The sequence below is a fragment of the Podarcis muralis genome, chromosome 6, assembly GCF_964188315.1.
Source record: "Podarcis muralis chromosome 6, rPodMur119.hap1.1, whole genome shotgun sequence".
NCBI classification, from domain to species: Eukaryota; Metazoa; Chordata; class Lepidosauria; order Squamata; family Lacertidae; genus Podarcis; species Podarcis muralis.
This window is the reverse complement of record NC_135660.1, coordinates 74,464,825-74,480,703: the sequence shown is the minus strand read 5'-3', so window position 1 is coordinate 74,480,703 and position 15,879 is coordinate 74,464,825. Positions and strand designations below refer to the sequence as shown.

The 15,879-nt window shown below is 44.1% G+C and overlaps 1 protein-coding gene across 3 annotated transcripts in view; it reads left to right on the top strand.

The window, feature by feature from the left end:
• The window catches only part of PHYHIPL (phytanoyl-CoA 2-hydroxylase interacting protein like), a 113,465-nt gene that overhangs the window by 21,959 nt on the left and 75,627 nt on the right, over positions 1 to 15,879 (top strand). Inside the window, exons 1-2 of one of the 3 annotated variants that reach the window (XM_028729315.2) lie at positions 2,504 to 2,521; positions 13,770 to 13,851. In XM_028729315.2, coding sequence (XP_028585148.1) covers positions 13,848 to 13,851 — 4 coding nt within the window. In that variant the 5' untranslated portion in view covers positions 2,504 to 2,521; positions 13,770 to 13,847. Of the gene's footprint in view, positions 1 to 2,503; positions 2,522 to 13,084; positions 13,197 to 13,769; positions 13,852 to 15,879 lie in introns of those variants that run through there. The other 2 variants (XM_028729313.2, XM_077930574.1) reach the window with 2 other exon arrangements.

Here is a 15,879-nt window from a genome sequence, read left to right as displayed (position 1 = left end):
GGTGACCCGGAAACTACAACTAATCCAGAATGTGGCAGCTAGACTGGTGACTGGGAGCGGCTGTCGAGACCACATAACACTGGTCTTGAAAGACCTACATTTGCTCCCAGTACGTTTCCGAGCACAATTCAAAGTGTTGGTGCTGACCTTTAAAGCCCTAAACGGCCTTAGTCCAGTATACCTGAAGGAGTGTCTCCACTCCCATCGTTCTACCCGGACACTGAGGTCCAGTGCTGAGGGCCTTCTGGCAGTTCCCTCACTGCAAGAAGCAAAGTTACAGGGAACCAGGCAGAGGGCCTCCTCGGTAGTGGCACCCGCCCTGTAGAACGCCCTCCCACCAGATGTCAAAGAGAAAAACAACTACCAGACTTTTAGAAGACATCTGAAGGCAGCCCTGTTTAGCAAAGCTTTTAATGTTTAATAGACTATTTTATTTTAATATTCTGTTGGAAGCTGCCCAGAGAGGCTGGGGAAACTCAGCCACATGGGCGGGGTATAAACAAATTATTATTATTATTATTATTATTATTATTATTATTATTATTATTATTTGTGGCTAATAGCCATTGATCATACTATCTGCCATGAAATTCATGCAGCTGTATAACCAAGCTGAGGTACTAAATTTGTTTCTATTCCCCGCCCTCACATTCTCTGTAATCTCCACGAAGGTAGAGACTTCACTTAGAAAGCTCTAATAAGAGGCATGTAGACCGATGGTGTCATAAAAAGGAGCAAATGTTTATTTATGGGATGTTGAGTACAAGTACAGATAAGTAATAGAGCTGATACAAAAAAAAATTGGGCACATCCAATTGTCATAACATGTCAGGAACAACAACAAAAAAGGAGTTTGAACAGGGAACAATCTTACTCTTTCCCAGTCACCCCTTCCCTAGACCACTTGGTGTACATAGTTCGTGCAAGAAGAGCTTGTATATCATGCGTAGGACTACACAGAAGAAAGGTAAAAATGTTTATGATTGACTTTTGTTGAAGACAAGGTTGCATCCCTGGGTTGGAAAAAAACCTCGCATATTTGTTGATATGCTTTGACCTTATCCATGAATGGATGCCAGATTGCAAAAAGTCCATTGATTAATTTTTACCATTGGGAAGTTTTATGCTGAATGTACATTTTCCCACCGTAGCTATATTTGAGAACTCATTATGCTAATAAATTGCAACTATACAAAGGGTTTCTAGGTCTCCAGTTTGTGGCATGTTTCTAGGGTGACTCTGGATGCTAAACAAACTATTATATATAAACTATTATATCTAGAAATGGGCTTTTCAGTAGAAAGCATTATCCACTCTAATACCAAAGCTGGCCATCTTTCTGTGGTCTTCACAACACTTGGGATTCTGTGATGTTCTATTTATTTATTATTGTATTTTATTTTTTTGTCTTTTTATGGATCTCAAAATTACTAATAGCAAGGTAGAATAGATCAGAATTCATTGACCATTTCTAATATCCCCCACCATCAATGGCACATTTGTTGAACCAGATATTGAAAATGGCTGGCTTTGGAATATAAACAATCAGTGTGACTTATATCAACAATGGTGATGGCAAAGAATTTAACTCTACACCCTTCAAACACTCACTTTCGAGGGAAGATCTCTACTTGTTTATTTTACAGTGGGTTTTGTAAGATGACGGCCTGAGAAATGATTTTTAAATTATGGCTGTGAAACAGACAGAGGGCTTCTGTCGATCTGAGAATATCTAGTTTGCCAGCTGCAGTCAAAAGCTCTCTTGAGCTGGTGATTAGACAGCTGTGGCTGCAGTGGAATTCGACATCAGCTGAAGCTTAACAACAACATTAAAAAAAAAACACCAACCAAACCCTGAGGTTGTTTGTATTTTTCTCCCCAGAAGGATCTCAAAATGTCCTCCTGGATTTCCAGGAGAAAATGGCTTCCTGGTATTTAACACACACTTTATGTAGTGCTTAGGGGAGAAAATTAATACCAAATGGGGGAGAAAAGAGAGTTGTGAGATGTAATTAATTCACAAAAGCGTTCCTCCTCCTCTTTCCTGGATTTAAATAGGAAACACCATGTGGTGGGAGTCTCTTGTATTTAATCCAAGCCAGCATAAGTTATGAGGGGCCTACGCAGCCAAAAGCCATACTCACCAGGCTAGTGCTTGGCATCCCATCCACCCCTTATAGGAAACAAAAAAGTGAGATCACATCTGCACCATACATTTTAAAACATTCTTATGCCACTTTAATAGCCATGGCTTCTTCCAAAGAATCCTGGGAGCTCTAATTTGTTAAGGATGCTGAGAGCTGTTTGCTCCTGCAGAGAGCTACAATTCCCAGCAACTGTAACTAACGACAGTTCCCAGGATTCTTTGCAGGAAGCCATGATTATGATAGAAAAGTGCTTGGAATGTACGGTGTGGATTTGACCTGAGTCTCTATATGTGACGGAGAGGTGTGTTGTGCTTAGAGACCTACAGAATCACAATTTCTGAAGGCCAGACTTCAGTAGAAGTTCCTTAACCCAGGTAAGTTCTGACCTAGAAACCTAGAAGCATTCTCAGTTAGCAGATTCTGGGGTCAGCATTGGGGGACAGACAAATGTGTGCCCAGGGCTTTTCTTTTATTTTTTTGTCACAGTACCCTCTTCTTCTTCTTCTTCTTCTTCCCATAGCAAGCATTTGTTCTGGCGCCCATGCCACACTGGCACATTTATCAATACAGTGGTACCTCAGGTTACATACGCTTCAGGTTACATATGCTTCAGGTTACAGACTCTGCTAACCCAGAAATAGTGCTTCAGGTTAAGAACTTTGCTTCAGGATGAGAACAGAAATTGTGCTCCGGCAGCACGGCAGCAGCAGGAGGCCCCATTAGCTAAAGTGGTGCTTCAGATTAAGAACAGTTTCAGGTTAAGTACAGAACTCCGGAACGAATTAAGTACTTAACCTGAGGTACCACTGTACTGTATATGACTACCAGCAACTCATTTGTTGGCCATGAGCTGGTCACGAGCAACCTGCAACGCTTAACAGAGTACAAGTCAATACTTTGTCAAAGGTCCTCAGCAAAAGAATTGAAGGGCTGCGCTTGTGAAGAATTCAGATATTAGAGCATCTTTAAAACAAGTGATTTGGGGGTGTGTGAAAAGTGATCACGAGCTGCCCCAAAGAGCTTCAGTTAGAGGGATGGGGTGAGATGTTTATTTCATTGCTCAGCCCTCAAGTTATATAACTAGTAGTCCCTTCATACAATATCTTCTCTTTTTTTCAGATTGTCGCAACTTGCTGAGCGCATTCTTTTTAACTCAGCAGCACTCCTGAACGGAAATGAATTGGGTCTATTCTGAATGCCTTATGTAACCCATTTAGAGAACTTTGTTGTTTGTATCTTTGTCTGCATTTCTTGGACCGACTTATTTGAACGGCAAAGCATAAAAGGCCAGTTGGAAATCCTAGTTGACTTTAAAACGCCAGAGCCCAATTGGTATTCCAGAACAAGAAAGGCTGAATGAAGGCCACCATTGTCCAAAAGATTTCTGTAGACAGTTTTGTTCGTGTCTTCACGACAGAAGCGAGGTTTTAATATGCATGCGCTTGGCTAATTCAAAAGGAATGTGTGCGTGTTTTCTTAAATCAGGGTGCATTTTAATTCTTTATCAGAAAAAAAATTAGGGAGAAGAATTTTCCAAACTGTATTTTTCTTATGAGAGAGAGAGGGGGAAAACTACCCTTTCATCTGAAAGCTGCTGTACTATTTAGAGATTTGTGCTGACCTGAAAGGACAGAGCTTCCAAGTTTCTTTTGGAAGCCTTTGTATCCAGTACAGTTTTCCAGTGCATTTTAGTGTTTTGTTCCCTCCAAAATCGGCAAACATTTTATTAATAATCAAGTCATTAATAAACACATATCTCACCCTTCCAATCTTCCACCCCAAAGTAGCTTAACATACATTGTACACACCAAGAATGCATGGCCTATAGCTGGCAATTGCTCCAGGATCATAACAGCCAACCTCACTTTCCCTCTCTCTCATCTTCTTTCTCTCTGCCTGGCAGACTACTGGGCAAGGGACAGGTCACTCTTGCCAGAGATCTGACCAGATTGCTTGGAGGGGGTCTTCTGAGGCCTGAGGCCACAATTACCTATCCCTCGTATGCATAATACCTGCCATCACAGAAATTGAAAGTGTGCCTTGTTTAGCCATCCATGCCATGATGATAAAGGAGGAGCTGTCCTCTGTGTGGCAGGTTGCTGTACAGACTGAACTTGAGTTGTGTGGCCTAGAGCTATTGCTATCGTGGAGGGTGTGCGCCACCAAATCTGCAAAGGCTGAGGCCTCCAGGGAGTGTTCTGGTTTCTTAATATGAGGAGAGGAGTTCTGCAGGTCATTTAGAGTGAGAAAAGGTCAGGGCACCCTTGAAGCAGTCCTGAGCTGGAGGAAAAGAAGGCCAGGAAGCAAGCTTCGTGCATGTTCTGCATTAGGGTTCTACAGCTCTGCTCTTTGAATCTGTAAAGGGAAAGGCACATCAGTCCCTCTGGAAGCAAAGCAAAAGAGTATTACAATATGGAAACAGCAACTCTCAATGATGCAAGGATTGTTAACCCACTGTTGGAATGAGGGTAGGAAAATCCTTCTTCGGATATTTAAACTTGAAACTTTACCGCTGCTGCTGAAATTGTATCTTAAGAGAATTTTTAAGGGAATTTAGGAATTTACTCTTGGGCAAGAGGGGAGCCGAAAGAGTGTCAATAAGACTAGCAGGATGTGGCAAAGGGTCAAAGCTATATATACATTTCAGATTGGCAAGTGATTGGTATATTCAGGCTGGACAAAGAAATAAAATTGGCTCAGTACTAGCAATGGGTGACCCTCCCATTCCACAGCCAAATTACAATTAATCCTTTTAAAAATGGATTAATTAAGAGGACCGCCACTGAGTGTCCTGCATTAATCCTTTAAAAAAACAATAAAATAAAATAATTAATCTAAGACATCCTCTCAATTAATCTGTTTTTAAAGGATTACTTGCAAAGCCAAGCATTTAAGGCCTTTGTGCTTCTGCTTTGTGCGGGTGGCACTGTGGTCTAAACCACTGAGCCTCTTGTGCTTGCTGATCGGAAGGTCGGCGTTTGAATCCCTGTGATGAGGTGAGCTCCCATTGCTCTGTCCTAGCTTCTGCCAACCTAGCTGTTCAAAAGCATGCCAGTACAAGTAGATAAATAGGTACCGCTGTGGTGGGGAGGTAAACGGTGATTCCATGAGCTCTGGTTTCCATCACGGTGTTCCGTTGCGCCATAAGCAGTTTAGTCATGCTGGCCACATGACCCAGAAAGCTGTCTGTGAACAGATGCAGGTTCCCTCGGCCTAAAGCAGCCTTTCTCAACCTGTGGGTCCCCAGATGTTGTTGAACTACAACTCCCATCACCCCTAGCTAGCAAGGCCAGAGCTCAGGGATGATGGGAGTTGTAGTCCAACAACATCAGGGGACCCACAGGTTGAGAACCGCTGGCCTAAAGTGAGATGAGTGCCACTCCCCATAGTTACCTTTGACTGGACTTAAGCGTCCAGGGGTCCTTTACCTTTTTTTACCTGCTGATGTCATTGGAGTGCAACCATTCCCACAAAGCTCCTTATGTCCCTGTGGCATACTCATGCTACTCACCAAAGGTGGAGAAAGTCCTATCCAGGTTGGAGAGACCTCAGACAGGTTCAGTATAGGACATTCTGTTGCCTGAAGCGAAGGATAAGATGACACATAGGCAGGACTTGCACAATCCATCTACAGAAGCTCATAGGACTGGTCAGTTGAATCTTACTTCAGTACTGACAACAGTGTAGCATCCTCCACCACAGCTGAGGGCAGCAGGAACAGCCATTGCCCTGAAACATCTGCTGTCTAAGGTGGTTGCTTTTCTCTGTCAAAAGGTAGATCTGGCCCTGGCCTCAGACTTTAAGAACGCCATGATACTGCCATGTATATGGTGTGTAATGGAAGTTATAATCCCTTCCCTCTGCTGTCTCTTGGTCCCACCATACTTAGCACACCATACTTGCAGCAGCATCCAAGGCCATCTCATCTCAATGAGTCGTTCTCTGCTGCCTTCCTCCAAGCTCTAGTGAGTAATAAGGAATGGGCATTGGCCAGGGCTGATTCTGCCCGGGCCAGGAAAACCTTCTTGGACCTGTCACTCTCTCCCCATTGGCCTCATTTTTCAGAGGACTCAAAAAATGGACTGAAAAGAGGAGACTCCCATAACCATATCTGGACTCAAGCACCACTGGTTCTTGGAAGAGCTTTCAATGGGCTACTTATTTTAAAGTAGCCATTGTTGAAGTATGCTCTATTTTAAACATTGCTTTTTTGTTATAGAGACCCGTGCCTTCAATAACTACACAACGGGCAGAAATTTAACAAATGCAGCTTTCCCCAGGGTGCCATTGCAGTTATAGGTTTTGCCTGTATCTGTTGATTGTTGGCATTTAATACTGACAAGCTAAAGCTTGCTGAACTAGACTGATGGCAAAAATAAAAAACAAAAGCCGCTTCTGACTAGAAGCTCTGCCTCCCAAATGGCGGAGGGGCCCTTTCATTGCATGACTGGTCTAGCGTGGTCTAAACATTTACATTTCTTTGTTTCATTGTGTAACTGTCTCCTTTTCCATTTAGCCATTCCCTATCTCTAAGAAATACTGTCCTTGATTCATTATAATCTGAGACAAAAAAGTGGGGGACTGACTGATCAGTTTTGTGGACACAGGGGAGGGCTTCAGCTCTACAGAGACAATAATGCTTTTTAAAATTATTCTTATGAACTCCAAAGGACTCCAAGGTTATTGCCAGGGTCTCTTAGGAAATGAAAGACCTAGCTTGTTTGCAGCTCAGAATAACTGGACTTGGTTCTGACATCCAGTTTGAAGAGTAGCAGAGTTTACATTACCAGGAGGGCTTGTATGTGCCTCCACCAGCTCCTCACCATATTGCTACTGAATCAGGTCATCGCTGCAATCATGCAAAGAGTTGTGAGGAAGCATTTGATGTTCAGGCTGTTGGTGTGCCAAGTCTCTGTCCTTGGTTAACCTTGCTATGGTTTCCATAACTCATTTCCTACACTGCATAAGAATTTGGAGAGGGTGCTTTCTCCTGGATGAAAAGTCAGAAGTTCTTGAAACTCAGCCTATTACTTTCTGCTTCCTCTCCTCTTTCTGATAATACCTCTGCTGGCCAATGAATCAGTTTGGGAGGAGGAGGACAGTCAGACTACCAAATATGGAAGATGATATGGAGAAGCACCTGGCTTATAGAGGTTCTCAAGCACACTGCATGCAGCACTCCAACTAGGAAGTATGCTTGGAATTTGAAAGGAACTACTAGAAGACGTCCTGCAGACCTGTGCATGAGTGATTGTTCAAACCTAACAAAAGATGACTTCAAGGCACAAGGCTTTGATGTATGTATTTGCTCTTCACTTGGTAATAGGTCCCCTTGAAGCAATTTAGCTGCCACTTCTGGGGCTGCAAACACTACTGTGGAATCATCAATCTGCTTAGAGGAGATGGTAGAGCTGGCTGGAAGAGTGCTTGGCCCATGGACTTGGGATGAAAGACTATGTACGACTCTCCGGGAGTCCCTTCTAAATAACAGCTAGTGACTGGGTCATGGTAGAGCAACATCAATCCCTATTCCCTGGAAAAAGAAAGGGAGAAATGCTTTTATACAAACCTGAAAGGAAGAGGAAACTGTAGGGGAGTGGTAGATGGAGGGGAATAACATCACTTCTGGAGGTTTTTCTCCAAACCTTTGTTCTAAAATATATATATTATTGCATCATATACCATTCTCCTTCTAGAAACAATAAGGGATGGCAGACCATATTTTGGTAGTCCCTAGCTTACTCTGCCTCTTACAGCCTGGCAAAGAGCCTTTGCACCCCATCTTTCCATGCCAACTGCAATGAGTCATGTAGAGGCCAGTGCTGCTAATACGTTTTGCATTGTTGTTGCTGCTGCATGTTTGTATTCTTTATTATTTTAAATGTTGTGCACCACTTTGGGGGACTTCAGGTCCCAAAATATATAAAACCCAACTTGTCCTTGCTTGCTTGCTTCCTTGCCTGCCTTAATTTAATTCCCATAGGCATTTTTAAACCCAAGTAGGCCAGATGTCGTTAACTTGCTGAGCATGTATGAGCAAACAATCATTACCTTGTGCAAACTGGATGCGTTCAAAATCCACAGAACGTTTGCACTTCCTTTCCTGTGTGCTTTTCCGGCGGCAGCAGTTGGCTTGGAGGTGTGGCTCCATGGCGGGACTCGGCCCGTCTTAAGTGTTGCTTCTCTTAACTTGGGGAATGAATGCTAATGGGCTTGTCATTATAATTAACATCAGCATTATGCCGGCTGCAGGGGTTGAAGCCAAGATTCAGCTTGAGCGGTTTTCCAACTCAGCTCAAGGTTAGAGAGCTGTAGGCTTTTCCAGAGGAGCAAGGGCATCGGCACCTGGAAGGCATGAGGGACCTCTGCATCCCACATGGAGGTTGGGCCACATGTTCAACACAAAATCTAACCTTTGCAGCCTGAATGTGGAGACACTAAAGAGATTTGGGGAAGGGACATAGCTTAGTGATAGAGCATCTGCACTGCATGTAGAAGGTCTAGGTTCACTCTTAGGCATTTCCAGGCAGGGATGAGAAAAGCCTCCTTTGAAAACCTGCAGGCCCACTGCCAGTCAGTGTAGGCATTTCTGATCTAGATGGATCAGTGGTTTACCTCACTGGAGGGCAGATTCTTCAGTAGTCCTTACCAGAGGATGTAGTGATGGTCTCAAATTCAGGAGACCTTTCAGCAGGGGTGGGAAGCCTGTAGCCCAGCGGTTCTCAACCTGTGGGTGCCCAGATGTTGTTGGACTACAACTCCCATCATCTCTGACCACTGGTCATGTTGGCTAGGAATGATGGGAGTTGTAGTCCAATAACATCTTGGGACCCACAGGTTGAAAAACACTACTGTAGCCCTTCAGGTTCCTTGGCTCTTATCATCCTGGATGATTCGCCATGCTTGATGGGCCTGGTGGGACGACTGGAGGGCCACTGGTTACTAACTTATAGCTCTACTTATTCTATTGGGCCATGATAGTTCAATGGGACGTCCAAGTTTGGAGGCAGTAAAGCTCAGTGTCTCGTATGCTTGGGACAGGCGAAGGGATGGTTGTCATCTTCATACTCTGCCTTTGTGCCTCCACAAACATCCACCCGGCTGTTGATTGGGAAACAGAATATGAGACTAGATGAGACCTCTGATCTGAACCAGGAAGGCAGTTATTTCTTTGCCTAGTCTACTAAATGTGGTTGTGAAGGTCACATTGGACAAATTCCATGTTTGCCTCCCTGAGCTCCTTGGGAGTGTCATGTACTGGCTGGGCAGTGAGGAGGAGGAAGAGGATCCCAGCGAGGGGTGCAGCCGTGACTGGGACACTGGGGCAAGCTGGAGATGGAGAAGAAGAGGTTGGTTTAGAAAATAGTCATAGAGCAATGGAGAAGGGTCAGTGCAAAGGAACCAGAGCAGCAGGGTCCATCACCAGAGCCAAAGGGCCCCCTGTCTCCTCAAACACGACAGGCTGTGAGGTGTAAGAAGCAGTGGGTGGGGTGCTCCAGGAGGCTAAGGCAGGCAAAGGCCCACAGCCCAGCTCCCTAGCTGGCCAGGTGGAACTCGCTAGCTCTGGGAGGAGGGTTGTGATTCCTCAGCTGGAGTAGGCTTGGAACAGGTGAGTTCACATGCCTCGTCAAGCCCAGATGCTGCAATCAGCCTGCAGAAAGGGAAACAAGAGCTGAGGGGCTGTGTCTGGCTCAACTTCTTTGTTGGTTGGACACAGGAGCTCGTCAGGACTGTGCTTGTGTCGGATTGACCTCCTGGTGCCCCGACTTCTGGAACAGCTGCAAAGGCAGAGACCTGGCCTGACTGGACTTTGGACTTTTTAGCCTGCCGGAGTACTCATTACCATCTACTGTGGATTGGTGTATGCCAGCAGGACTTGCACCCATGGTTCAGGACAGGGAGCAAAGTAGGAAGCCAACACCCCAATTTGGATATTGCTTATTTTGAAAATATTTGGAGTTGCCTCAGACCAAGTCAGACCACTGGTCATTTTAGCTTAGCATTTTCCACTAAAGTGATTGGCAGCAGCTTACCAGGCTTTTGGACAGGAGATTTCCCCAGTTGTACCTGAAGATTGAGCTTGGGAATGTCTACACTGACTGGCAGTACCACTCCAAGGCTTCGGGTAGGAAACTTTTCCCAATGCTACTGGAGATGTCAGGGGTTGAACCTGGGACCAGGGGTGGATCTACTGTGAAACTAATGAAGCTTAAGTTTCAGGAGCCTTAATCCTGCAGGGGCCCCAAAATCACCTTTAGTCCAATTGCTTTTTTTAAAAATGGGTCTAGTAGACACAATTTGAGTTGCATGACTCAAATTGATTTTTTGTGGCGCTGTGGGTTAAACCACAGAGCCTAGGACTTGCCGATCAGAAGGTCGGTGGTTCGAATCCCCGCGACGGGGTGAGCTCCCATTGCTCAGTCCCTGCTCCTGCCAACCTAGCAGTTCGAAAGCACATCAAAGTGCAAGTAAATAAATAGGTACCGCTCTGGCGGGAGGGTAAACGGAGTTTCCATGCGCTGCTCTGGTTTGCCAGAAGCGGCTTAGTCATGCTGGCCACATGACCCAGAAGCTGTATGCCAGCTCCCTCAGCCAATAAAGCAAGATGAGTGCCACAACCCCAGAGTCGGCCACGACTGGACCTAATGGTCAGGGGTCCCTTTACCTTTACCTATATTTCAACATTAGCACAGGTGTTGTAAAAGTTGTTGTAAACAACCCCACTGAAGGTAACAGTGGTTGCCCAGACTTCATTGCTAGTTGTGAAGGGGCCCTCATAACAGTTCGAGCTTCAGGGTCCCCAAAATGTAGGTCTGCCCCTGCCTGGGACCTTTACTGCGCAAAGTGTGTGCTCTGCCACTGAGCCAGCTGGCGCCTGCGTTGTCCCAGTCCACACCTTGGCTTCTCTTTCTTGGGATCTTGCTGTGATGCGACATAACCTTGGGACGTGGCTATTACTATTCTTGATTATAATATGTTCTGAAGTTCTTAACTCTGTGACAGGGTGATGGTGTTTACAGATATCGGTGAGAGTAGTGAAAGTCACCACCAAACATAATGGAGTGCAGGAATGAGATCCAGCTTAGGTGACTTGTTTTGGCCATACAGCAAAGCTGTGAATATTTTCAGACGTTTGAAATTTGATGGAGCATGTTGCCTGTCAGGGGGCGATGGCTTGTCCTTCACCACTATTGTGGTTTTTGCTGTTACTTTTTGTTATAGTTGTGCATGCTGCTTATTGCTGAAAAGCAGGATCGGAGCCTACAGAATACACACTCTAATTTGAATGAAATTCTGCCCCTGTGTGTGTGCTTTAAGAAGAAAAACAAAATCCTTTAGTCGTGTTAATTTAAAAAAAACCACAACAGCAACCCCACATGTCCGTCTTTCAGCCTTTGGCAAATGACTGTTGAAGGTAGGCTCATCAAGAGGGAATCCTTTTGCAAGTCAAGGAGATTTCTCTCTCCAAGTGAAAGCACTAGTAGCAATATAGCAGCAACAAATGTTATTTTCATAGGTAACTTCCAGAAACTCAAATCAAGCTAGGGACTCAAATTCAGCCACTCGGTAGCCTTAGAAGATGATTGAATAGGTAACCTGAAATATGTAGGATATGTAGAATATGTAAGATATGTAGAACCTGGAGCAATGTGTAAAATCGTAAGAGTACCTCTGGCCATGGGCAGAGTGTCTTTATCTTATCACTGACCACACCTTGCTCCACCACCTTGTAAGCACCAGTGATGCAACTGACCAGAGCATAGGTGACTATCTTCTGTTGTTGTTGCATCTTCTACTGTGTTCTGAAATCAGCGTTGGCCATTTTAGAAATTAAGATTGCAATCCTGCGTGCATTTACCAGGGAATAATTCCCATTCAACTCATTGGAGCTTAACTTTTGAGTAGACAAATACAGAACTGCCCTGCAGATCCTAAGTTTGACTCTTAGTATTTCTGTCTAAGGGATCTAAGATTGCAAGCCTCAGAAAGAACTCTTATTTCTGATCTGGAAGAGATGGGATCGAATCCTCTTGGCATTACTGGGCTGCATGGATGCTGGTTAGACTTGGGATACAATTGTGTAAAGCTACAGTGTATTATACCGGTGGATCTCTATGGCAATCTGAGAGTTGCAACATAAAACAAGTAGGTCAGACAGACAACACACTCTCCGTTGGACAGGGAAAGTCTGAGAATTTTGTCCAGAAAGAGAAAGTCTATTGGACAAGCCAGTGTTTATTCTCATACAGTTCAATGTGTGCAGTGGCACAGAGAGTCAGCTGAATATGTGTGCCAAAGAACCATAACAAAGGCCCTTTAATCTTTATAATATTAATGAATACGGCATCATAGCTGGAAGAGGATGCAAAATAGGGGTTACAGCCTAAAGATGTTCAGTTGCATTACCAGGGACTGGGCATGAGAACATACACTGAGGACGTGAGCAGGAGGTATTTAAGTTATTAATCCTATATGCAAATAGAAATATGCCAATAGAAGCGGGGGGGACTACTTTGGAAGTTGGGAAAACCTATGGAAGGGCCATATTGCACACTCCCCCCCCCCCATATAATGATCTGCATTTTTACTATGTAGATTGGGTGGGCCATTTAACATATGAAGTGTGTGTGTGTATATATATATATATATATATATATATATATATATATTTAATTGTCAGTTTTTCTTGCAGTGTTCTGAACCAAAAGGTGGGTTAAAAATCTTTTAGTCAATATACAAGAGCTAGACTGAATTGACCTTTGGTTTCATGGCAATTACTTCAGCTGTCCTAAAAGTGTCTTCTCTCTGGCATGGCCTGAGTTTGGATTGGTTTATCACTGGTGACTCCCCATGATGAGAGCCAACCGGGGTTTTTTTTTCTCATCTCTGCTCCACCCATGGTCCCCCCCCCCCCGGAGGGAGGAAAGTGGGCTACAGAGAACTCAGCCAGCTAGGATGACACAGAGCTCTGGGGAAAGGCATCGCCACCGGGAGCAAGGAAGAGCGGTTGCTTAAGCAGGGGCCAAACAACTGCAGATAAGCCAATGTGTAAGTTCCTGTGGCCTGGGGGGCAAGGAATGAGTGTCAGGAAAATAAGAAGAACTGAGGGATTCCTAGCAAAAGGGCAGCCCTGATGATGGAGATCCAAGATTGAAGCCAGTGGGATGCAGGAGGCAATTTCTTTGGTAGCTTTTTCCTATGCATGCTTATTTTATAAGTCCATCCCACAGTGTTTGCTTGGGAGTTTTCACTGCAAGTAAATAAGCATAGTATGCTTATTAGATACAAAGAGATGGCGAAATGATAAGTGGCAAATGAAATGTGGCAAAAGGACCACGGTTGTCGTCGTCGTGACATTCTGGGGAGGCTCATGCCTTTCAGTTATATAATTATGTTCTCAAAATTGTACTGCTGGAAACTGCTTGCATCCCCCCCACCCCCGGTTGTTTGTAAGGCAACGTCATTGTGAATATTCGGTTAAGTAAACAATACTGAATTTATTTGAAATGGACAACTGCAGTCATTTGGACCTGTCTTCCAGATCAGAGTCTGACTCATTACTCTAAAACTGCACCTTTAAAAGAGCATGAACACATCGAGTGTGTCTTCTTTTTTCAACAGGAGGGATATTCTCTGAATCTCAGTCCATCAACTTCTCCAGCTGCTCTGGGAGATAGGGAGAGAACTTGCTTCAATGGAATGAGTAAGCTTGACAAACACAAACTGTCTCTTGTTTTGGGGGGGTTGTGTGTGGGGGTGTGTGGAATTATTTGTGTTATGAAGAAATGTATAGTAGCCTCTTTATTGCAACGTTCAGATTATTCTCAAGGTCTTATTCTTGCTTCCCTCCACCACTGCCACTTCTATATACCACCTCTAACTGCAGGTGGAGATTTATGTCATTCAAGAGTAGAATGTTACGGAGATGGATTTTGGCCTGGTCTGCACCACGAAATACTAGTCCTCTATGTGCAAAGATACTTTTTTAAAAAATATATATGGAGGAGCTGTGTGATCTTCTGCCCGCCCCCAGCACTCTGAATTCATGCAGCCTGGTGGGATGATCACTTTATGCATTATATAGCATTTTTATTATTTATTAATTTTAAATCGCAGTGCAGTCCTCTGCAGGTCTACTCAGACCTGTCCCCTTTGAGTTCAGTGGGGAAAGCGTGCTTACGATTACAGGCTTAGTAAATGTGTGACTGAGATGGTTTTGGAATGAAGGAACGCCCGGGCTCATAGCACATGCCCGTAGCCACTACACTGCACCAGCTCTGAGAAATTATATTATTAGACTCAAGCATTTGAAGGAGCTTTTATTTCTTTTCAGACAAGTCCTGGGTGGCCACTGATGTGTTGCAACATGAAAAACGGGCTAGCACTTACGCAGTAATTGTAATATGGAACATTTTGCAGTATTTAGTTATATTATTAACTCGAGGACCTTTCATTTTCTGTGTGCGAAATTCAAGTGTCTGAAGAATTAATTTCCAGCTACTAATGTGGGTCAGCTTTTGTACATTTAAATTACTTTGCATTTAGTTCTCCATAGGGTGTTTTTTTATTATACTACAGTGCTACTTTTTCAACTTTTTTATTATTATTGGTGACCTCCAGTGACTTGACTAATGGTTGTTGCGGGGCATGGATAACAATGTAATCAGCAATATGACAGGCTATGGGCAGCTTGATCTACAGCCAGCGGTCAGAGCATTGAGTCTGGAGCCAATTTCCCTTGAAATAAATTAGGGCTAAGTGGGCTTTAATCCAGGCATCCTGGTCGAACAGGACTATGGATCACAGACATAGTTCTTGAACATAGATTGTGTACCAGAAATGGGAGCCTAGATTCCTGAGGGGTATGTTCTAAGGTGTGGCATGTGGTAGTTAACCACGTTGGATTCAGTTCCTGCTAACTCAGTGGAGCAAGGCCTAGGGAGAGAGACCAGTTTTCAGCCAGTAATGGTGGTAGGCAACAAGCAAAGGGCAAGCCTGCCCTGGAAGCTTTTTATAGGGATTCTGGCTTTGTCACATGACTTGATGTAGCCTATCGCTGCTCAAGAGACTCTTTTGCTGTCTTGAATGAATGATGGCAGCCTCTAGGTTCAGAGACGGTGTGCTCCTGTGGTACCAGATGCCAGGAACAACAACAGTAGAGGGCTGTTGCCTTCATGTCTTGCTTGTGAGTTTCCCATAGGAACATTGGTCTAATCCAGCATGGCTCGTCTTTGTTATTATGGCAGGTTATCCCAGCTTTCTTCAACCTGGTGCCCCACTCCCATCAACCACCATGGCTGTCGATTGGGGATAATGGGAGCTGGAGGCCAAACCTTCTGAATGGCACCACATTGCAGGAGGCTGTGTTACCCTTTACATGTCTAAGAGGTTGGTGTTAGTTTGACAGGTTCTCTACCTTGTATCCCTCAGGCTCAGATGGAGGACTGAGTCATGCCACCAGTTCCTTGCTACTTGTAAGACTAAAGATACCAGAGTATTTTATCCCCCACTTTGATAACTGAAGACTAATGCCTCCTTGTAGTGCATTGTAATTTTTGTTCTAAACCTGGTTTGAGAATTTGTCTTCTGCAGATGCTGTATATTTTTAAAAATCATTTATAGCAGTGGAACGATAATTTTATGAACACAAATAGATGTATTATAATTACTGAATATGCATTGGAGTAATGCACAAGACCCAAGTCATTAAATTTTCATTACGAATGTATAA